General features: G+C 36.5%; 3 protein-coding genes and 1 long non-coding RNA gene across 5 annotated transcripts; 3 read left to right on the forward strand and 1 right to left on the reverse strand.

Moving 5' to 3' along the window:
• Window positions 1-81: 81 nt before the first annotated feature.
• On the forward strand, window positions 82-2,536 carry LOC112190586. The gene is made up of 9 exons (XM_024330032.2): window positions 82-240; window positions 367-482; window positions 701-776; window positions 1,113-1,195; window positions 1,308-1,346; window positions 1,495-1,565; window positions 1,637-1,751; window positions 2,011-2,152; window positions 2,263-2,536. The coding sequence occupies exons 1-8, from the start codon at window positions 195-197 to the stop codon at window positions 2,077-2,079; spliced, it is 615 nt and encodes a 204-aa protein (XP_024185800.1). The 5' UTR covers window positions 82-194; the 3' UTR covers window positions 2,080-2,152; window positions 2,263-2,536.
• Window positions 2,537-9,711: 7,175 nt separating this feature from the next.
• On the forward strand, window positions 9,712-12,056 carry LOC112190095 (probable rhamnogalacturonate lyase B). The gene has a single exon (XM_024329522.2). It carries the CDS (start codon window positions 9,994-9,996, stop codon window positions 12,022-12,024), a length of 2,031 nt encoding a protein of 676 aa, XP_024185290.1. The 5' UTR covers window positions 9,712-9,993; the 3' UTR covers window positions 12,025-12,056.
• Window positions 12,057-12,862: 806 nt separating this feature from the next.
• LOC112190812 lies at window positions 12,863-15,072 on the reverse strand. Its single transcript, XM_024330304.2, has 2 exons — window positions 14,294-15,072; window positions 12,863-13,587 (listed from the first exon to the last, which is right to left on the reverse strand). Exons 1-2 carry the CDS (start codon window positions 14,906-14,908, stop codon window positions 13,225-13,227), a joined length of 978 nt encoding a protein of 325 aa, XP_024186072.1. The 5' UTR covers window positions 14,909-15,072; the 3' UTR covers window positions 12,863-13,224.
• Window positions 15,073-17,271: 2,199 nt separating this feature from the next.
• LOC121051561 lies at window positions 17,272-20,723 on the forward strand. 2 transcript variants are annotated; one of them, XR_005806096.1, is made up of 9 exons: window positions 17,272-17,293; window positions 17,389-17,415; window positions 17,558-17,663; window positions 17,819-17,888; window positions 18,586-18,711; window positions 18,826-18,929; window positions 19,418-19,518; window positions 19,665-19,717; window positions 20,472-20,723. It is a non-coding gene; the product is annotated as an uncharacterized LOC121051561 (long non-coding RNA). The 2 variants fall into 2 exon arrangements; XR_005806097.1 differs by having other exon boundaries at window positions 17,279-17,293; window positions 17,569-17,663.
• Window positions 20,724-22,566: the final 1,843 nt, after the last annotated feature.

Genomic DNA, 22,566 nt, shown 5'->3' on the forward strand with positions numbered 1-22,566 from the left:
CCCTGTCACCTTATAAAGATTTTTTTTCAATCCTCACCTCCCAAAGACCACAATGCCCCTAATCAAGTTACACAGTCTTTACAACAAACGAGGTCCTTACTGTAAAATCAGTGTGCACAAGCAGAGTCTGGAACCATTTCAGAAAGAAATCCTAGGCAATTGTTTCTGGAAAATTTTGAGACAGACTAAACAACATGGCAAGCGCTCTCTTGTCAGCTCCTTGTTTTCTCTCTCCAAAAAGTAAGTAATTTGGTATTTCACTGTTGTTGTTGTTGTTTTTTTTTTTTTTTACGTTGTGTGTGCTGTAAATTGAATGGCAATTGTAGCTTCTGTGTGTTGAATTGATAAGTGTGTTTGTTCAAACAGATAAAGAACTTGGTGGGTTTGTAAGCAGCTTCAGGAGTCTTAATAATGGCAATCTATTACATAATCATAGTTTGCTGAGGAAAAAGTATGGTGGCTCACTTGTGGTGACCTCAGTGGTTTGTTACTCCACCCTTCTATAATTTAAAGTATTGGGTTTGGTTTTTGTTGCCTGAAATTGAGTTAGCATATGTTTCTTTTGCAATATGAGAGGTGTTAAACTAATAAGGAAATCAAAATTGGGTGAGAAGCAAGAACTTTGATTGGTTGGTGTTGGATTTTGTTGATGATCAAATTCTGTGTGCTATTTTTGATGTCAATTTTCATCATCTGACAGTTTGGAAGGAAAGTCAAGACCACCAGAGAGACTGTGATACCTGAGCCGGATTACCGGATTCCAATTGTGTTACTAGGTAGATGTTGTACCTTGCTCTTAAATTATTCCGCTTCAAGTTATGCTTGCAGAGTTATCTTAATACAATTCACTGGTTCAATAAACTCTTAAAATGAGCCGAGTTAATTGTTTAATAAACTCTAGTTGCATCAGACTCACTGCTTTGGGTCCATGGGAATCTGATTTCATCATAACTGATGTATAGATGTCTATGGATTTTTGCCAGTTCTTGACTAATATATTTTTGGAACCATGCATTTGATAGCTGACGACCAACTCTCCTTTTATATAAACAATGTTACACATATCTTTATAGAATCATTACATACAATGCCAAATATATAAACTGAAACAGGTCTATCCGGTGGATTAGCCTATACAAACAATCTTTTACCAGCTGCGCCTGTTGGTCTCCTTGGATTACTCCTATTGTTTCAGGTAAACCACTCTACAAGAAATGATTGGAGTGCAAGCTAATGTTGATACCAGACAAGTTCAAATGTTAATTCGAGAAGTATCTGATTATTTTGTTCTGGTGTTCTTCTTCCAGACTACTAGAGTTAGATTTGTCTTCGATGAAGAGGCTCTGGTTTGTTCACTCAACCTACTTAGTTTTCTGAAACAAAGTGACGAATTTCCTTATTTGGGATGTAATAGAAGTTCTAGTAATGATATGATGCATGTTCACCAGCTTTATAATTACTTTCCCTTCTTGTCTCTGACATTTGTTTCTTTAGGAAGTAAAAGTAGGGGAGGAGCTTGAGAATTCGGGTGAAAATGTCTTCGTGGGTGGTAAAAACCGTTGGAAGTAAGTATGCTCTATCGAACCTGTTGGATTTCATTATAAGATAAGCCAGGTCACTTATTTTCTGAATGTAGATACTCATCATTTGTGAACTGGGAGCTTTGGTGGCCAAATTTCCCTATTCTGGTGTATTTCAAAGAGACGCAAACAAAACCTGAAGGGCAAGTGCATTTCTTTCCGGTGATATTTGTGAGTATCTAAGTGCCAAGCTTTCTCTGTCTGTGAAGTTCAAAGTCTATAGTCTTATGCTAGCAACTGATCAAGGTTTTGGATGAAGAACACAAGTAGTTTTGGCATCAGATTATATAAAATATAAAGAGAGGATTAAACACTGACAAAGTAGAGTACTTGAAAGGTTTATCTTGCAAAATGTACTGAATCGTGTGCGCATATAGAGACATTGAACAATAATAAAATGATTTGAAATCTGGTGTTATGCGATGAGCAGAATGGGAAGCAACTTTATGATATCATGGTGGAGAGAGCTGGCCCTTCCCAAACTAGTGGACCAAAATAATCTTCAAGGCCAGAGCATTGCGGTTACAGTTATTGAATTGTGGATCCGATAGCAAAGTCACTACTCTTCTGAGGTGCGTACAAATCAATAACTAGAATGCTATTGCATTGATAGGGTAGGGGTTGTATATTCTGGAATTCTCTTACTCAACCTTCTCATGCATGTTTGCATTTCATCTTGCAGGTGACGGCATTTTTTGGTGACTTAAATTTAGCATACCTTATTCTGGTGCCAGTCACCGGCTCAAACTTTGCCCGTATTTTTGAACATTCAAGGGAATGCCTTCACATTCTATAGTTTAGTACTCAGCTTTGTTCAATTTAAATGTATACTTCTGTGTTCACAGAAGAAGAATGTAATGAATTGATGGGTGTATTTTGTTGCCTTCCCAACCTGTCCTAAGTAAGAACAGGTCTGAGCCTTTGAAAAAAAATGAGGTGAAAGCACTATTCCAAAAGTAAAACAGGATGAAAGGGAGGACGTTTATTGTGCCTACGAGCAATTACGGTATAAGTCATGATTTAACACATCAGTAAGATCAAGCAAAAAATAGATTTTATTTATTTTTTTATTTTACAATGAATAGCCTCAGCATGAGGACAATATAGAGGCGTCAATGAATACAAACCACATATTTATTTGTTTTGAAGCAACATCGACCGAAAGGCCACGAAAATTCGAAAGGCAACCCAAAACCTTAAGGCAGCATTTTTTCCGAAGGCATCAACCGTAGGGGGATTAATATTTCGAGGTATCAAATTACCAAAGGCAACCATCAATGTAAAATTGACAAAATAATTGCTCAATGTGTTATTCACGATAATCCGAAGGCATTTATAACGGTAACCGAGACATCAACTTAATGAAGAGGCAATGGAAATATTAAGAGGCAACAATTTTATTATTTCCGAAGAAACAATAATCCGAAGGCAACAATTCAAATTTTTTTTTTCTTTGAAGAAACAATACTTTGAAGGGACATATTCCAAAGGTAACACCAAAGGAATAACTTTTCAAGTTATAACAGTAAAAAATATTTTAATGCATAGAAAATATGCTAAACCATAAGGTTAATAGCAATGATGCACAATAAATAGTACAAAAATGGTAAAATGATATTAGATACAGCTATTAATATAGAAAAGTAAAAATGCAAAACTATTTGTTTTAAGTTACAAACATAATGCATTGAACAATGAAGTGAATGAAAATTAAACTAAAATTAATAGTAGCACATAATGTAAACCATTACTACTTCATGCATTATAAAAGGAAAAATTGCACATTATAGTATCAACATTTAAATGCCAATTGAAAAATCATTAGCAATCAAAATTGACAACCATGCAAACTAAATGTAAAGAATAATTGTCATGGTAGAAGTTTAGAACATAATTTTCCAATATAATGCAGCAATAAACAAAGAGTAATTGTTTTAGGTTTCGGTCAAAAGACTTACAAAATTCAATAATACTTTTAAAACTCTTCAAAACCATAATATGCACGTTGAAAATATAAACCAATAAAGTGGTGAAGAGAAATGACTTATCTCCAGAAGTTTCATCACATATAATTATTTGTCAAGTAGTACACTTACCAATTTGCGACTATTAATAACGTGCAAATGAATTTTGAAAATGTAATCTTCACAATGAAACATCCACCAACAGATCTACTCTTAAGATTGTTGGAAAAGTTGGCTGATGGATGCTACATGAGTCACCCTATTTTGATTCTCCTACAAAATCACACGAATACAATATATTAATAATAAATAATTATGATAATATTATTGTCATAATAGATTAAATAACAAGGATTATAGAACTTATTTCTTGGATTTATGGGCTTCCGAAGGACATATTACTCGAAAAGAGTTTAAGGTTGAGGCGTGTAAACACTGCCCTTAAGAGTAGATTTTGCCCCTCAGAGACAATGTCTCGGTGTAGCAGGTTTGTGGTGCCATACCCTCCAGGGTACAACAATCTCGATCCTTGTAGGTGTACGCTCACAATACTCAGATCGTATCGAGCAGCTTGAAACTTTCTTTTGGAGTAATAGATAAATTAAAGGAAAGATATTAATATTTTGAGCTCGGAAAGGAAACAAAGGAGATTGAATTTCTTGGTTGTATATATTGATTTGGAAAGCTAGAGATTATATAGGGTAAGGATGATCAATGCAATAACAATTTGCCAATAGCAATTATGCTTTGTAACTTATGTAACAGAAATGAATATAATGACATTGATTAGGAAAAATCAAAACCAAAGGTATCAAATAAGGAATGAACCAATATAATTGCAGAGTTAACCAAATGAATAATCCAAACTGATGAAATCTTTGTAATAATCACAATCAAAGAGAGTTAATGACACAAAAAGAATTAATGACTATTACTATATGCAAATAACGGTTCAAAGGAGGTCTAAAAAAAAAGCAGGTATTTTATTAATTGTTGGAAAATTTGGTTGATGGATGTTACTTGAGTCACCATATTTTGATTCTCTACAAAATCACACGAATACAAAATATATTAATAATAAATAATTATAATAATATTATTGTCATAATAGATTAAATAACAAGGATTATAGAACTTATCTCTTGGATTTATAGGCTTCCGAAGGACATATTACTCGAAAATAGTTTAAGGTTGAGGTGTGTAAACACTGCACTTAAGAGTAGATTTCACCCGTCGGAGATAATGTCTCGGTGTAGCAGGTTTGTGGCGCTCTACCCGCAAGGGTACAACAACCTCGATCCTTGTAGGTGTACACTCACAATACTCGAATCGTATTGAACAGCTTGAAACTTTCTTTTGGAGGAATAGTTAAGTTAAAAGAAACACATGAATATTTTGAGCTCGGAAAGGAAACAAAGGAGATTTAATTTCTTGTTGTATATATTGATTTGGAAAGCTAGAGATTATATAGGGTAAGGATGATTAATGCAATAACAATTTGCTAATAGCAATTAAGTTTTGTAACTTATGTAACAGAAATCAATATTATGATATTGATTAGGAAAAATCAAAACCAAAGGTATCAAATAAGGAATGAACCAATATAATTGCAGAGTTAACCAAATGAATAATCCAAACTGATGCAATCTTTGTAATAATCACAATCAAAGAGAGTTAATGACACAAAAAGAATTAATGACTATTAATATCTGCAAATAACGGTTCAAAGGAGGTTTCCAAAATAGCAGGTATTTTATTGATTGTTGGAAAATTTGGTTGATGGATGCTACTTGAGGCACCATATTTTGATTCTCCTACAAAATCACACAAATACAATATATATTAATAATAAATAATTATAATAATATTATTGTCATAATAGATTAAATAACAAGGATAATAGAACTTATTTCTTGGATTTATAGGCTTCCGAAGGACATATTACTCGAAAAGAGTTTAAAGTTGAGGCGTGTAAACACTGCTCTTAAGAGTAGATTTTGCCCCTCAGAGACAATGTCTTGGTGTAGCAGGTTTGTGGCGCCCTACCCTCCAGGGTACAACAATCTTGATCCTTGTAGGTGTACAATCACAATACTCACTTGAAACTTTATTTTGGAGGAATAGATAAATTAAAGGAAACACATGAATATTTTGAGCTCGGAAAGGAAACAAAGGAGATTGAATTTCTTGGCTGTATATATTGATTTGGAAAGCTAGAGATTATATGGGTAAGGATGATTAATGCAATAACAATTTGCTAGTAGCAATTAAGTTTTGTAACTTATGTAACAGAAATGAATATTATGATATTGATTAGGAAAAATCAAAACAAAAGGTATCAAATAAGAAATGAACCAATATAATTGCAGAGTTAACCAAATGAATAATCCAAACTGATGAAATCTTTGTAATAATCACAATCAAAGAGAGTTAATGACACAAAAAGAATTAATGACTATTACTATATGCAAATAACGGTTTCAAAGGAGGTTTCTAAAATAGCAGGTATTTTATTGATTGTTGGAAAATTTGGTTGATGGATGCTACTTGAGTCACCATATTTTGATTCTCCTACAAAATCACATGAATACAATATATGTTAATAATAAATAATTATAATAATATTATTGTCATAATAGATTAAATAACAAGGATAATAGAACTTATTTCTTAGATTTATAGGCTTCCGAAGGACATATTACTTTAAAAGAGTTTAAAATTGAAGCGTGTAAACACTACCCTTAAGAGTAGATTTCGCCCCTCAGAGACAATGTCTTGGTGTAGCAGGTTTGTGGTGCCCTACCCTCCAGGGTACAACAATCTTGATCCTTGTAGGTGTACACTCACAATACTCGGATTGTATCGAGTAGCTTGAAACTTTATTTTGGAGGAATAGATAAATTAAAGGAAACACATGAATATTTTGAGCTCGGAAAGGAAACAAAGGAGATTGAATTTCTTGGCTGTATATATTGATTTGGAAAGCTAGAGATTATATGGGTAAGGATGATTAATGCAATAACAATTTGCTAGTAGCAATTAAGTTTTGTAACTTATGTAACAGAAATGAATATTATGATATTGATTAGGAAAAATCAAAACAAAAGGTATCAAATAAGAAATGAACCAATATAATTGCAGAGTTAACCAAATGAATAATCCAAACTGATGAAATCTTTGTAATAATCACAATCAAAGAGAGTTAATGACACAAAAAGAATTAATGACTATTACTATATGCAAATAACGGTTTCAAAGGAGGTTTCTAAAATAGCAGGTATTTTATTGATTGTTGGAAAATTTGGTTGATGGATGCTACTTGAGTCACCATATTTTGATTCTCCTACAAAATCACATGAATACAATATATGTTAATAATAAATAATTATAATAATATTATTGTCATAATAGATTAAATAACAAGGATAATAGAACTTATTTCTTAGATTTATAGGCTTCCGAAGGACATATTACTTTAAAAGAGTTTAAAATTGAAGCGTGTAAACACTACCCTTAAGAGTAGATTTCGCCCCTCAGAGACAATGTCTTGGTGTAGCAGGTTTGTGGTGCCCTACCCTCCAGGGTACAACAATCTTGATCCTTGTAGGTGTACACTCACAATACTCGGATTGTATCGAGTAGCTTGAAACTTTATTTTGGAGGAATAGATAAATTAAAGGAAACACATGAATATTTTGAGCTCGGAAAGGAAACAAAGGAGATTGAATTTCTTGGTTGTATATATTGATTTGGAAAGCTAGAGATTATATGGGTAAGGATGATTAATGCAATAACAATTTGCTAGTAGCAATTAAGTTTTGTAACTTATGTAACAGAAATGAATATTATGATATTGATTAGGAAAAATCAAAACAAAAGGTATCAAATAAGGAATGAACCAATATAATTGCAGAGTTAACCAAATGAATAATCCAAACTGATGAAATCTTTGTAATAATCACAATCAAAGAGAGTTAATGACACAAAAAGAATTAATGACTATTACTATATGCAAATAACGGTTTCAAAGGAGGTTTCTAAAATAGCAGGTATTTTATTGATTGTTGGAAAATTTGGTTGATGGATGCTACTTGAGTCACCATATTTTGATTCTCCTACAAAATCACATGAATACAATATATGTTAATAATAAATAATTATAATAATATTATTGTCATAATAGATTAAATAACAAGGATAATAGAACTTATTTCTTAGATTTATAGGCTTCCGAAGGACATATTACTTTAAAAGAGTTTAAAATTGAGGCGTGTAAACACTACCCTTAAGAGTAGATTTCGCCCCTCAGAGACAATGTCTTGGTGTAGCAGGTTTGTGGTGCCCTACCCTCCAGGGTACAACAATCTTGATCCTTGTAGGTGTACACTCACAATACTCGGATTGTATCGAGTAGCTTGAAACTTTATTTTGGAGGAATAGATAAATTAAAGGAAACACATGAATATTTTGAGCTCGGAAAGGAAACAAAGGAGATTGAATTTCTATTGTATATTTTGATTTGGAAAGCTAGAGATTATATAGGGCAAGAATGATCAATGCAATAACAATTTGCCAATAGCAATTATGCTTTGTAACTTATCTAACATAAATGAATATAATGACATTGATTAGGAAAAATCAAAACCAAAGTTATCAAAGAAGGAATGAACCAATATAATTGTAGAATTAACCAAATAAATAATCCAAACTTATGAAATCTTTGCAATAATCACAATCAAAGAGTATTCATGACACAAAAAGAATTAATCACTATTACTATTTACAAATAACGGTTCAAAGGAGGTTTCAAAAATAGCAGGTATTTTATTGATTGTTGGAAAATTTGGTTGATGGATGCTACTTGAGTCACCATATTTTGATTCTCCTACAAAATCACACGAATACAACATATATTAATAATAAATAATTATAATAATATTATTGTCATAAATAACAAGGATTATAGAACTTATCTCTCTGATTTATAGGCTTCCGAATGACATATTACTCGAAAAGAGTTTAAGGTTGAGGCGTGTAAACACTGCTCTTAAGAGTAGATTTCGCCCCTCGGAGACAATGTCTTGGTGTAGCAGGTTTGTGGCGCCCTACCCTCCAGGGTGCAACAACCTCGATCCTTGTAGGTGTACGCTCACAATACTCAGATCGTATCGAACAGATTGAAACTTTCTTTTGGAGGAATAGATAAATTAAAGGAAACACATGAATATTTTGAGCTGGGAAAGGAAATAAAGGAGATCGAATTTTTTGTTGTATATTTTGATTTGGAAAGCTAGAGATTATATAGGGTAAGGATGAGTAATGCAATAACAATTTGCTAATAGCAATTAAACTTTGTAACTTATGTAACATAAATGAATATAATGACATTGATTAGGAAAAATCAAATCCGAACGTATCAAAGAAGGAATGAACTAATATAATTGCAGTGTTAACCAAATGAATAATCCAAACTTATGAAATCTTTGTAATAATCACAATCAAAGAGTGTTAATGACACAAAAAGAATTAATGACTATTACTATCTGCAAATAACAATTCAAAGAAGGTTTCAAAAATATATAGCAGGTATTTTATTGATTGTTGGAAAATTTGGTTGATGGATGCTACTTGAGTCACCATATTTTGATTCTCCTACAAAATCACACGAATACAATATATATTAATAATAAATAATTATAATAATATTATTGTCATAATAGATTAAATAATAAGGATTATAGAACTTATCTCTTGAATATGTAAACTTCCGAAGGACATATTACTCGAAAAGAGTTCAAGGTTGAGGCGTGTAAACACTGCTCTTAATTGTAGATTTCGCCCCTCGGAGACAATGTCTCGGTGTAGCAGGTTTGTGGTGCCCTACCCTCCAGGGTACAACAACCTCGATCCTTGTAGGTGTACACTCACAATACTCGATCGTATCGAATAGCTTGAAACTTTTCTTTTGGAGGAATAGATAAATTAAAGGAAACACATGAATATTTTGAGCTCTCAAAGGAAACAAAGGAGATTCATATATTTTGATTTGGAAAGCCAGTGATTATATAGGGCATGGATGATTAATGCAATAACAATTTGTCAATTGCAATTAAGTTTTGTAACTTATGTAAAAGAAATAAATATAATGACATTGATTAGGAAAAATTCAAATCTGAAGGTATCAAAGAAGGAATGAACCAATATAGTTGCAGAGTTAACCAAATGAATAATCCAAATTGATGAAATCTTAGTACTAATCACAATCAAAGAGTGTTAATGACAGAAAAAGAATTAATTACTATTACTATCTGCAAAATAATAGGTATTTTGAAATATTCTAAATAAATTCCAACATATTTTATGTGCTCTATATAAGTGCCTCTGTGATCAACATCTACGCCATCGGGGTTTTACAAATTGGAAAAGTAGTTTGGAAAGTGAGAAGATCGATGAGGAATTCAGGTGGGTGGATTCTGGGGACGTTATTATTTTTGGGTGGTTTTTTCTTTGTTCATGTTGCGGCAAGTTCACCGAGAAGTCATCGACAACTGGCGCAAGATGCGGTCGAGATCAAGATGGTAAAAAATGGAGTTGTGTTGGACAATAAGCTTGTTCAACTGACTTTTTCTAATCCTGGTGGGGATGTTATTGGAATAAGGTATGCAGGAATTGACAACTTACTTGCAATTAACAACAAGGAAGGTGATAGAGGGTACTGGGATGTGGTTTGGAATTACCCGGGAGAGGCGAAAAACACACAATACAGACTACAAGGAACACAATTTAAAGTAATCACGGAGAGGCCAGACCAAGTAGAAGTTTCTTTCATCACCACATACAATGCCAACTCCGGTGTGACAGCTCCGGTGAATGTTGACAGAAGATACATAATGCAGCAAGGACGTTCCGGGTTCTATACCTATGCCATCTTCGAGCGCCTTGAAGGGTGGCCAGGAGGGGACATGGAGACAGTAAGAGTGGCTTACAAGCTTCATCAAGCCAAGTTTCGATATATGGCGCTATCGGACACTAGGCAAAGGTTCATGCCAACAGCCGATGACCGAGCACGTGGTAGACCACTTGCATTCAAAGAAGCGGTTCTACTGAACAATGAGACGAGCAGTCCTGGACTTGAAGGGGAGGTGGATGATAAGTATCAGTACTCGGCCGAGGACAAAGATATCAAGGTGCATGGTTGGATTTCTATTGATGACCAATCTCCACCGGTGGGATTTTGGATGATCACACCTAGTGATGAGTTTCGTATAGGTGGTCCTTTCAAGCAGGACCTCACCTCTCACGTTGGACCAACTTCCCTAACTGTGTTTGCTGCTCATCATTATGTTGGTAAAGATGTTGGGCTGACATTCCAAGAGGGTGAGGTATGGAAAAAGGTTTTCGGACCTGTCTTTATCTATCTTAACTCGGCAGCACGAAACACAGCTGATAGTCCTTCAACGATCCGTACACTATGGAACAATGCCAAAGATCAAATGCTTGAAGAAGTCAAAAGTTGGCCATACAATTTCATTAGTTCTCCCGACTTTCCTTCTTCGGATCAACGTGGATCAGTTTCGGGCCAGTTACTAGTACATGATCGATACATTGAAAGTCTTCCAAGGACAAGTTTTGCTTACGTAGGATTGGCTGCACCCGGAGAAGTTGGATCATGGCAAAGGGAAAGCAAGGGATACCAATTTTGGACTCAAACCGATGAAAAAGGCTATTTCCTCATTGAAAATATTAGACCCGGTAACTATAATTTGTATGCATCTGTTCCAGGGATAGTTGGAGACTACAAATATGAGGTTGACATTACAATTGAACCAGGAAGTAAAATCCAATTGGCTAGTATTACTTACAAACCTCCTAGAACCGGTCCTACATTGTGGGAAATTGGCATTCCTGATCGCACAGCTGCAGAGTTCTACATACCGGATCCATATCCAACTCTCACGAACAAGTTGTACAAGGGGAGTCGGTTGGACAAGTTTAGGCAGTACGGGTTGTGGGCACGTTATTATGAGCGTTACCCTAACAATGACCTCATCTACCGTGTTGGTGCTAACAATTACACTGAGGATTGGTTTTATGCTCAAGTGACTAGAAGTGTAGGAAATGGCCGGCATGTAGGAACTACATGGCAGATACAGTTTGAACTCAAGAATGTGGTCAATCCCGGAAACTACACACTTCAACTGGCCTTGGCATCAGCCACTTATGCAGAATTGCAAGTTCGGGTTAACAATTTGAATGCCAAGCCACCTCTTTTTTCGACAGGGCTAATAGGCGACGACAATGCTATAGCAAGACTTGGAATTCATGGCTTATACAGGTTATGGAGTATTGATGTACCAAGCACTCTACTACGCGAAGGAAGCAACACCATCTATCTTACTCAGTCCAGAGATGGCTATTCACCTTTCCAAGGAGTCATGTATGATTATATAAGACTAGAAGGACCTTCTGAGAAACCATAATTGTATTACTTTCCACAATTGGGAATAAAATTGCAAAATGCAAATATAGTTTATTTTTATTTTTTATGGTACCTGGTTGGTCTAGTTCTTGTGTTTTACAATGCTTTAGTTAGATTTTCCGATATCAAGATGAAGTATTGACACTTTGAAAGATGTGTTACACACACTTATATGATTTATCTCCCAGGGACACAAACACAAAAACATAGGTGAAATAGCATCAGCTATACAACAAGTCAATTGATTTTTTGTCGGTATAGTTGGCAACTTGAAACACAGAGCTAGCAGGAGTAGAGAGTAGAAATGTTTTCTCCTTAAATACGCACGTCTTTCACAATAATATTTGATACACAACAAAAATTAAATTTGTCGAATCTCCTTCAAAACTTCCACAGCTTATCACTGTCATGGCTAAGAATTTTATTTTCTGCATTTGTTCGAAAATCCTTGCTTTTCTGGATCCCTTGTCAAATGGCTTTGAAGAACCCTAGTTAAATCCGCTTCTTCTGAAGGTTTATCCTTGGTTTCAACTGGCTAGGGTTCCTGAAGACGTCTCCGGTCTGTTGCTTTGCTTCTTATCTTTCTTCACATTATACATGTTAACAGCCTGTTTCACACGTACAGAATTCCAGTCATAAGTATATACTCAATTCACTAATGCTGTGGAAAGAACCCATTGTCAGCAAAAGAGAAGCAAACCTTGATAACATTGAGCATTTCGTGGGAGTTCTTAGAAATGAACAAAAGGTGATTTGGCTTACCTCTGCTTTCGTGGTTATGCACAATCTATTGAATAAAGCTTGGCTGAAAAACTGATTTCAGAAACTATTCCTCGGAATGAAAAAAACCAATGTTTAAAACTGACTACATGACACAAAGTTTACATCCTAGATTATTCAAAGAAATTATCTCAATGAACAGATTTTTCTACACCAGAACACCTTACAATAACAATGTCTTTCAATAGGAGGTTTCCTAAAACAATTAAAAAAGCTCGTCTTCAACCACCAGACATGGAGTTAGATATGTTACAGATTTCCACCATTCAGGATGCGGTTTCTCATGTTGCTATAGTGATATATGTAAAGACCATTGAGTAACTTATCTGAGAGAATCATGTTCGAGTAATCTGTCTCAGAATTTTTTCAACTATAGTTTGGTACTGTTTCTTGCGGCAAAACTCAAGGCACAATATATGTGTTAACCCTCCTTGGTGCAGTGTGCATCTGTGCCATGCTGCGTGCAGTGACGGTAACCCACACTAGAGAGGAACTTTCGGATCTCTACTTTACTGCTATTACTGGCTTCCAACAAACGCTCGTCTTCCTCATAAATGAGATATGGTGCTTCACTTGCAGCTCTTGATAGTAACTTCTTAGCTCCTTTCAGCACATGATATTCCCAGCCTTGAACATCAATCTTGAGCACAAGAACAGGTTCAAATTCTGGAATTACATCATCAAGAGGGACAGTCCTTACTTGAACTGCTATCTCTTCATTAGACTTAAAAGCCAACTTTGCACCAGTGGCTGAAACAGCACTATTGTCCAGACGACCAACCAACTGGTAACATAAGCAGGATTGACATTAGCAAAGCATTATTAATTGAAATTTTCAAGTGCCTATCTACAATTATCTATTGCCGGGAAATATAATGATAGAGTAATAAGTTAAACCATGCTTAGAGAAGCCTCAGATATTGCATCTTTATATTCTCAGTCTCCCAAGGAAGCACGCACTACTGGAGCCAATGCATGATCATCACTCGCAAGCATATGGATCCCATAACATCACAATCCTGTGTACTCTCAATTTCAAATGTAATGTTTACTAGACTAAGATTTGAAACTCATTTCACACATACCAGCTTATGTAATCTCATAATCACAAGAATTCGAATCAGCATTAACAAAACCATGCAGACAAAAACCACGAAACCGAACCAAAATAGACCAAAATTTAACCCTGCAAAGAAGAGAAAAGTAACAAGGCGATACGAATGTGATCTGTTCTACACTTGCAGATGCTTGTTGTTCTACTACTGTAAACCGAAAATGAAATTTAAGTTGTCGAGCTAAGTCTATGCGAGAACATTCCCCATCACAGGTGTTAATCCATCCCACAACTAAACATCATCTTCTCGAAAACTCAACTATGCATCCATGGTAGCAATTGAATGTACTGGTTATTAGTTCAAGCATTCTCAATTATCGAACCCAATATCAACAAGCATGTACAGACACAAACAAATTCAACAGAAATGTACTACCTTATGGAAGGTAATATTGCCGAGGCGGTCCGACGCAGCGGCCTCAAACACAGTGACCAAATCCCTAACACGATTCAAGTAAATCCCATCGCAAATCCTCTGCAGATTCTCCAAAACCGGCTCGAAAGCAAAAACCCGAAAGCCCATCACTGCGGCGGCGAAGCTGGCAATGCCCACATTGCCGCCGACGTCGACTACAAGCCCATTGTCCTTCCCTGCACTCCTGAACCTCCCCAAGACCTCCTGAATCGTCTCCGAAATGTCGGGTCGCCGGAAAGGCTTCCCCTTCAGCATTCTCACAATGTTCTTGTGGGGCTTCTCCGGCAGTTTCCCCAAATCGGCGAGCGAGTAGAGGAAAGGGTACTGGAGACCCTCGACGACGTTGGCGATTACTGGGTGAGATTGGGGGCATAGATCGCAGTTGAAAGGTTGGATTGGGCCGCGGATTGGGTTTGGGTTTAGGTGGGTTTGGATTATGGGGTTAGGGTTTAGGAGGCTAGGGTTTTGAAAGGGGCGGAAGCTGAGGAAGAAGAGGAAGAAGATGAGGAAGAGAGTGGCGGAGCAGAAAAGAAAGATGGGTCTGATGGGTTTCTCTCGTTTCCAAGCATTGGCCATGTTTGGATTGGAAATGGGTGTGAGAAAGTGGAGTCCTTTTGTGATTTTCCCGGGAAAATTAGGATTGGATCTAGTTGCAGAGCTTTGCTATGGTGCTCTGAGATTTTGGGTAAAGAGGGAAAGTCCGGTGGTGTCATCAACTGTCACTGAAATTACTGGGACCTTTTTGTCCCAAAGTTAGTTGTGAGCCGTTGGATCACATTTGTGGCTATGTGATTTTTTAGGCTTTCCCATTAGTAATGGGGTTGTATCGAGACACTTTTCTAAACGGTTTATATTCTGTGCTCTATAAGTGCCTCTATGATCAACATCGAGTGAGAAGATCGATGAGGAAATCAGGTGGGTGGATTCTGGGGACGTTATTATTTTTGGGTGGTTTTTATTTCTTTGTTCATGTTGCGGCAAGATCACCGAGAAGTCATCGGCTACCGCCACAAGATGCGGTCGAGATCAAGATGGTAAAAAATGGAGTTGTGTTGGATAATAAATTAATAAGCTTGTTCAACGAACTTTTTCTAATCCTGGTGGGGATGTTATTGGAATAGGGTATGGAGGAATTGACAACTTACTTGCAATTAACAATGAGGAAGGTGATAGAGGGTACTGGGATGTGGTTTGGAGTAACCCGGGAGAGACGAAAAACACACAATATAGACTACATGGAACACAATTTAAAGTTATCACGGCGAGGCCAGACCAAGTAGAAGTTTCTTTCATCACCACATACAATGCCAGCCTCAACAGGGGCGTGACAGTTCCGGTGAATGTTGACAAAAGGTACATAATGCAGCGAGGACGTTCTGGGTTCTATACATATGCCATCTTTGAGCGTCTTGAAGGGTGGCCGGGAGGGGACATGCAGACACTTAGAGTGGCTTACAAGCTTCATCAAGCCAAGTTTCGATATATGGCGCTATCGGACACTAGGCAAAGGTTCATGCCAACAGCCGATGACCGAGCACGCGGTAGGCCACTTGCATTCAAAGAAGTTGTTCTACTAAACAATGAGACGAGCAGTCCTGAATTTGAAGGGGAGGTGGATGATAAGTATCAGTACTCGGCCGAGGACAAAGATATCAAGGTGCATGGTTGGATTTCTATTGATGACCATTCACCACCGGTGGGATTTTGGATGATCACACCTAGTGATGAGTTTCGTATGGGTGGTCCTTTCAAGCAGGACCTCACCTCTCACGTTGGACCAACTTCCCTAACTATGTTTTCTTCTCATCATTATGTTGGTAAAAAAGTTGGGCTGAAATTCCAAGAGGGTGAGGTATGGAAAAAGGTTTTCGGACCTGTCTTTATCTATCTTCACGCGGCAGCTCGAAACTCAGCTAATAGTACGTCCTTCAACTATCCGTGCACTATGGAACAATGCCAAAGATCAAATGCTTGAAGAAGTCAAAAGTTGGCCATACAATTTCATTAGTTCTCACGACTTTCCTTCTTCGGATCAACGTGGATCAGTTTCGCACTAGTACAAAATCGAAAATAGACAACGTTACCTAGATAACGGTTTAATAAAAAACGTTGTGGTTTTTTTTTTTACAATGGTATAGTTGAAACCGTTATCTGTAGATATTAAAAAAGTGTTGGTCCCTTGGTTAGAAGTTTTCTCATTTAACTTATACAACGGTATTGTCGAAACCATTATCTATAGATATTAAAAAAGTGTTGGTCCCTTGGTTCGAAATTTTCTCATTTAACTTGTACAACGGTGTGGTAGAAACCGTTATCTATAGATAGTAACAAAGCGTTGGTCCCTTGGTTAGAAATTTATAAATTTAATTTATACAACGGTACAATTAAAACCGTTATCAATCTACATATATCAAAAGTGTTGCTTGTCCTTTAAAAGATTTTATTTTAATTCATCAAAGCTAGGAAGTGAGAAACAACATTCCAAGCTTGTCCTGTTGCGTTTAATTTGCTTAATTATAAGCCGGGCCTTTTGATCCACCAAAAAAGAAAAAATAAGGCATAAGCAAGCAAATCGTTAATAACTTTAAAATTTTAAGAATCCCGCTCGGTCAGTTTTAGCTAAATTCTAATTTCCCACCAAATTGACATCCTTTTCTGAAAAGATAAAAACTAACGCCAACAGAGGGCAAAAGAGTAACGTCTGGATCCGTTTCAGCTTTTCTCCTAATATCAAAAACTGATTTGCAGTTTCCTCTCCCACGTTCTCTAATCCGTGCAAAAGAGTTCTCCTCTTTCCTATGGAATCACCGCTCACAATCATATACTTCAATTGAAAAAGAAGTTCACCGGCCAACAGAATACTTACTTAAAAGGTATGGTTTTGATTTTGATGAGGGTTCCACTTTTTCCCCCTTCTTGGCTCAGTTTTCCAATACATGGGCTCAATCACGCTCACTTATAGTAAGATTTCTATCGAATTTTTCTTTTGTTCAATTGGCTGTTGTGCAGAATTTTTGGGCTTGCTTTTTTAATGGGTGATGCTGCTCCGTATGCAGAGAAGAATTTGTCTTTTAACATAGAAGGTAATCACCAACAAGAAGGCATTGCATGCTTTTTTCCATCTTATTTTGGTTTTCTGCTTTGTCAAACATCAAAGTTGAGAAAATTTGTGAAATAAAATGATGTACTCTCATTTTGTATTTTTTTTCTTTTTCTTTTTGAAAGCAAAACCACAGAGCAATTCAATTTCATTGGTTCCCCAGACTAAATTTCAAAGCTCAAAGGTCAAGGGAAGTGCATGATCAAGACATAGGAGAAGTCAGTTAGAGAGGTAGGATGACAATGTAGAGATCGGTGAATTTGTTGTTTCCTATACTAGAACTTTGTACTGTAGTCCAATTAGTTGTTTGCTGCATTTAGTTTCTATTGTTTGGTTTGGGATTTTGGATAACACCCATTATTGAGTAGTCTGTGGTGATTTTATAGGGGGCTAGATTTGCAGAAGCTGTACAGAAGTTGGGAAGATAATCTGGGCGTTGGTTTTATTGCATTGAAGGTAATAGTGTTTCTTTTTCTCCCCGTTGCCACTAATTTGGTTCTTTAACATCAGCTAATATTCTTTTGTCCCATGCTGAAGCTGATATTGCTTGGTTTTGATTACACAAGTGGTGACTTAAAAGATTGGTTTTAAATTTTGAAAAGCAGTGGCAAGGCATTTTGTGCGGGTGGAGATATAGTGTCTCCCTATCATTTTGCACAATTTGATTGAACTCTTTCCTCCCCAATGCCACAAGAACATTCATCCTTCCTCTCTTTTCTTTACTTTTTGCTTTGTGCTTTGGTAACTTCTGCAATTATCATTTGATCTCATTTGTTTAATATAGAGCCACCGCCAAATGATCAAATTGAGGGAAGAGAACAAAGCTTAATTAAACTTGAGCACCTGGACAAATTTGGTTTCAATATATGCTTTGATAATTGCACACTTGATTGACAAAGACCAAACTTTTATGTTTGAATTAGAATGCCACTGCCAACACTTTATGTGGTCTTTCAATGTCGGCACCTCTTCACAGCTTTTATCTTTGTTGTCTTTTGTTGGCCACACTTTGATACCAAGCACATATTAATTAAGTTTCCTTCAATCTACAACACTAGCTCTGCATTCACTTTTTTTAATCTTTATTCATTCTTATGTCCTTTAATTGTTAGGTACCTGTTCATTCTTATATTCATAATATAGCCTGTAACAGGTAAAAGTGCCTGTATATACAGCAGGGACTGACACCAAACCTTCACAAATAGCTAGGCAAGGTTTAGAGGAGGCCAAAAAGAAGAACATAGATCTAGTAATAATGGATACTGCTGGAAGGCTTCAGGTAATTATTCGAAATATATAATTATCAGGCAGTTCCTAGATGATGCAATGAGAACGTTCACTCCTGCGCCATCTTATTTGGGCTGGAGGTTTTATGTTTTCAATTTTTTAACAGATAGACAAAGTACTGATGGATGAGTTGAAAGAAGTAAAGTGGGAATTGAACCCCACAGGAAACTTTACTCATTGTGGATGCAATGACTGGCCAGGAAGCTGCAGGTATTCACACTTAATAGTTAATCTTTTGTGGGTTTAATATTTATAGTTTAATCACTTCCAGTTACGCATATTATATTTATTTTTTGTTGGTTCTTAGTTTCTGCTGAATTTGACACGAAAGCAAAATTATCATGTCTTATTATGTTATAATAGATTGTTTATTTGGGATCCCTCTTTATTGATTTATAGAAGAAAATGTGATTGATTATCTGCAATGTCATGAACACATAAAAGTCTTAAATAGGAAATTGGTTGCTCTATCTAATGTTTGAGATAAAGAAGCAAATTCATATGCGCCCGATTGAATTATGAGTTTCCTGGCCATACTCATCATATTGTTACCAATTCGCATGCGATTTGATAATATCCATGTGTCCAAAGATGCAACAAATTCCAATTATGTTTCAAAACTGTAAATTTACCATGCTACGAACAATGCATGTATATATTCCTAGAAGTAGGCTGACTTATCTTCTTTGTGTTTACAGCCCTGGTCACAACATTCAATGTAGAGATTGGGATTACTGGCGCTATTTTAACAAAGCTGGATGGAGATTCTAAAGGTGGAGCAGCTTTGAGTGTTAAAGAGGTTTACTTGTTGGCTTGCTTTTCGTTCATAGTATCATTCTGCACCTTCTGCTCCATTTACGTCTTCATCCCATGATTTTTTCGTGCTTTGTCAACTCCTACTGCTGCAACTTTAGGATTTTAATTTTGATAAACCCTTTTGTGCAGGTGTAAAGCAAGGACAGCAGCTGCAATCAAAGTTCCAAAGTTTCAATTTGAGGGTGAGTCTCCGTCTATTTAGACTCTGTTTATTTTTTCAATCTGAGACTGATTAGCTCATGTTCAACTTATGTTTTGACATCTTGATTCTGAGAGTACTTGTGTATGATCTAGAGGTCATGTGATGGGCCTCTTACCAGCTAGGCTCGGAAATTAAGTCTCTGTGCTTCTATTATTTGACAATAATACCCTATATATGGTTTGACAGCCTTGTCTATATTCTTAATTAAATTTAGTGTAAAACAAAACGATTGAAGCGCTTCTTTTTGCTTTAACCATCTTATTGGAAATGTATGAACTTTAAAAGGTCTGTGTGATCATTTTCTCTTAAATATTAGCTTCTGGAGATGCTTGCTTCATTTTTGTTGTAGCCCTGCTATTCAATACCAAGACTATTGATGAAGTGTGTATAGCTACAGGTAGAGAACAAATTAATTGTTGTTTTTAGAGTGCAAATAACAGCTACTAGGTAGCTGGAAATTCTTAGGTAATACTTTTCTGATTTAGCTATAGGACTATCGAATGTCACAATACTTTTTTGATTTAGCTATATGACTATCGAATGTCATAATACTTTTCTGATTTAGCTCTGGGTAGCTACTGGGTATCAGGACTAATGATGAAGTGTGTATAGCTACAGGACTATCAAATGTCACAATACTTTTTCTGATATAGCAGACTGATGACTAATTGCATATGGTTTTATGCTATTGGTTTATAATTTTTTTTTTCTTTTTAATTTTTTTTTTTTTGCAGTGAGAAGGAATTATAGAGACCACATACCTTCAAGAAGAAGTCAATGAACTCCATGATGGGAAGAATTCGTTAGCGATAAGTATCTTTAGACTTTTACAATGTGGATCTTCATCAATTGTATGGTTTAACTCTGTACCTAGTGAAACTTCTTTGTAGCAAAATTTACCTTTTCCATTGCAAGTAGACTTTGACTTTTGCAATGTGGATTTTCAGTTCTATACTCTCTATTAATATATTGCAATTTCATTTCAATTTCTTGAATTGATGCACTAGATCATGATTGAAAAAAATCGTCGTCTCTCTAGCTAACAGACAATGGATTTATTCTAGAAATCATTGTAATTTACTATCTTCATCATCACCGACAACGTTATCAATTCAGAAACCGATGTAACAGTTTCTCAACACCAACGCTTTTGACGAGAAACTGTTGCGTAATGAAGTTGGAAAATATTTTTCAACTAAAAATCGATGTATACAATCCTCAAAGCCAATATTTGTTTGGTAACAACCGTTGTGTATGAAAGTTGTTGGAGGCCAAAAGTGATGTGTAAATTATATTACCACATCGGTATGTAAGCGAAAACTGTTATTGAATAATTACATACACAACGGTGCATTTAGTGCTAACGGTATGTGCTGAGTATATCTACAACGATTTCTGACTAAAAACCGTTGTACTTTATTATGTTCAACATCGGTGAAGTACCGTTGTGGAGTGAAGCGTAAAAAGACAACACTCACCTAGACAACGAAAATATATTTTTTCAGACAACGGTGCGGAACCGTTATCTATTTTCGATTTTGTACTAGTGTCGGGCCAGTTATTAGTACATGATCGATACATTGAAAGTGTTCCTTGGGCAAGTTTGGCTTACATAGGATTGGCTGCACCCGGCTAAGTTGGATCATGGCAAAGGGAAAGCAAGGGATACCAATTCCAATGAAAAAGGCTATTTCTACTGAAGGATGTCGACATAATGTGTGTCTCTTCAAACTAGGGTTTAGCCATTGAGTTGTAATAGGAGAAGGTTCTAGATTACCTAGTTATGTTTAGATTATATTACCTTTTATGTACTCTGTAGTTCCCTATTTAAAGGGCTCCTATTATCAATGATAAACACACAATTCCCTACAACACGTTATCAGCACGAGTTTTAACCCTAGCCTAAGAAAAAAAAGAAAAAAAACCCTAAACTGCCGCAGCTTTAAAACCTAGCCGAAAACCCTAGCTGCAAGACTTGCAGCCTCCTACTGCAAGACCTGCAGCCCTCATGCCGCAAGCCCTGTAGCCCCTGCTGCCCCGCAGCGCACATGCCAGCCGCACACAGCAGCCTCCTTGCCACCGCGCCACTGCTGCGCGCTGCAACCTGTGCACCAGCTCGAGCTGCTCCTACTGCAAGTCATTACCAGCCTATCGCGACCCTGCACCAGCCCTGCCGCGCATCTGCCCTACAGCCCGCCACCGTAACCTGTGCGCTGCTGCCTGCGTCCCTGCAACCCCTGCAACAGCTAGCTTCGTTGCTGCCCTTGCATCTGCAGCCCATAATGCACCGGCAGCCCGGCAACGCTGCAGCCCCTGCTGCCCCGCGCATCCGACCCGCTGCATCATCTCCTCGGTTAGCTTCGCTCCATCACGCCTGCATCAACACGCGCGTGACCCAAACCCCGAATCAACAAGTAAGTTTTGTGATTAAAGTTGCTGTTTTCTTGTATTTTAAATTCCTTTTATTTCCTGCAAAATTTTGGAATATATGAACATGGTTTTGAGTATTTAATAAACGGAATTGTGGGAATTCACGCTTAACGAACTAAGAGTGTTCGTATGAACTAAGAGTGTTCCTAATAAACGAACTAAGAGCGTTCGTATGAACTAAGAGTGTTCATAATGCTCGGACTAAGAGCGTCCGTAAGCATCAAATTGTGACCATATTAAAACATCAATGTTTCGGTCTAATCCAAATATTCTTGGAAATTGATTTCTTGGTAGCATAGCTCGGAAATCTTATTAATATTAGTTTTTGTGGAAGCATTGACTCCGAAACTAATTCGTTCTTGTCTCACCCTTTTTTTCAGGATGTCAAACACGAACAAA

This window comes from Rosa chinensis, chromosome 2 (genome assembly GCF_002994745.2).
Source record: "Rosa chinensis cultivar Old Blush chromosome 2, RchiOBHm-V2, whole genome shotgun sequence".
NCBI lineage: Eukaryota > Viridiplantae > Streptophyta > Magnoliopsida > Rosales > Rosaceae > Rosa > Rosa chinensis.

What these genes read in the sequence shown, in the direction of transcription:
- LOC112190586 (XM_024330032.2), top strand. Translation starts at nt 195, where the DNA reads ATGGCAAGCGCTCTCTTGTCAGCTCCTTGTTTTCTCTCTCCAAAAA. An exon ending in TTGTTTTCTCTCTCCAAAAA is followed by an intron (nt 241 to 366) that starts GTAAGTAATTTG and finishes TTGTTCAAACAG; the next exon opens with ATAAAGAACTTGGTGGGTTT. An exon ending in ATTTCTTTCCGGTGATATTT is followed by an intron (nt 1,752 to 2,010) that starts GTGAGTATCTAA and finishes TGCGATGAGCAG; the next exon opens with AATGGGAAGCAACTTTATGA.
- LOC112190812 (XM_024330304.2), bottom strand. Translation starts at nt 14,908, where the DNA reads ATGGCCAATGCTTGGAAACGAGAGAAACCCATCAGACCCATCTTTCTT. An exon ending in GCAATATTACCTTCCATAAG is followed by an intron (nt 13,588 to 14,293) that starts GTAGTACATTTC and finishes TTATGTTACCAG; the next exon opens with TTGGTTGGTCGTCTGGACAA.
- LOC112190095 (XM_024329522.2), top strand. Translation starts at nt 9,994, where the DNA reads ATGAGGAATTCAGGTGGGTGGATTCTGGGGACGTTATTATTTTTGGGT.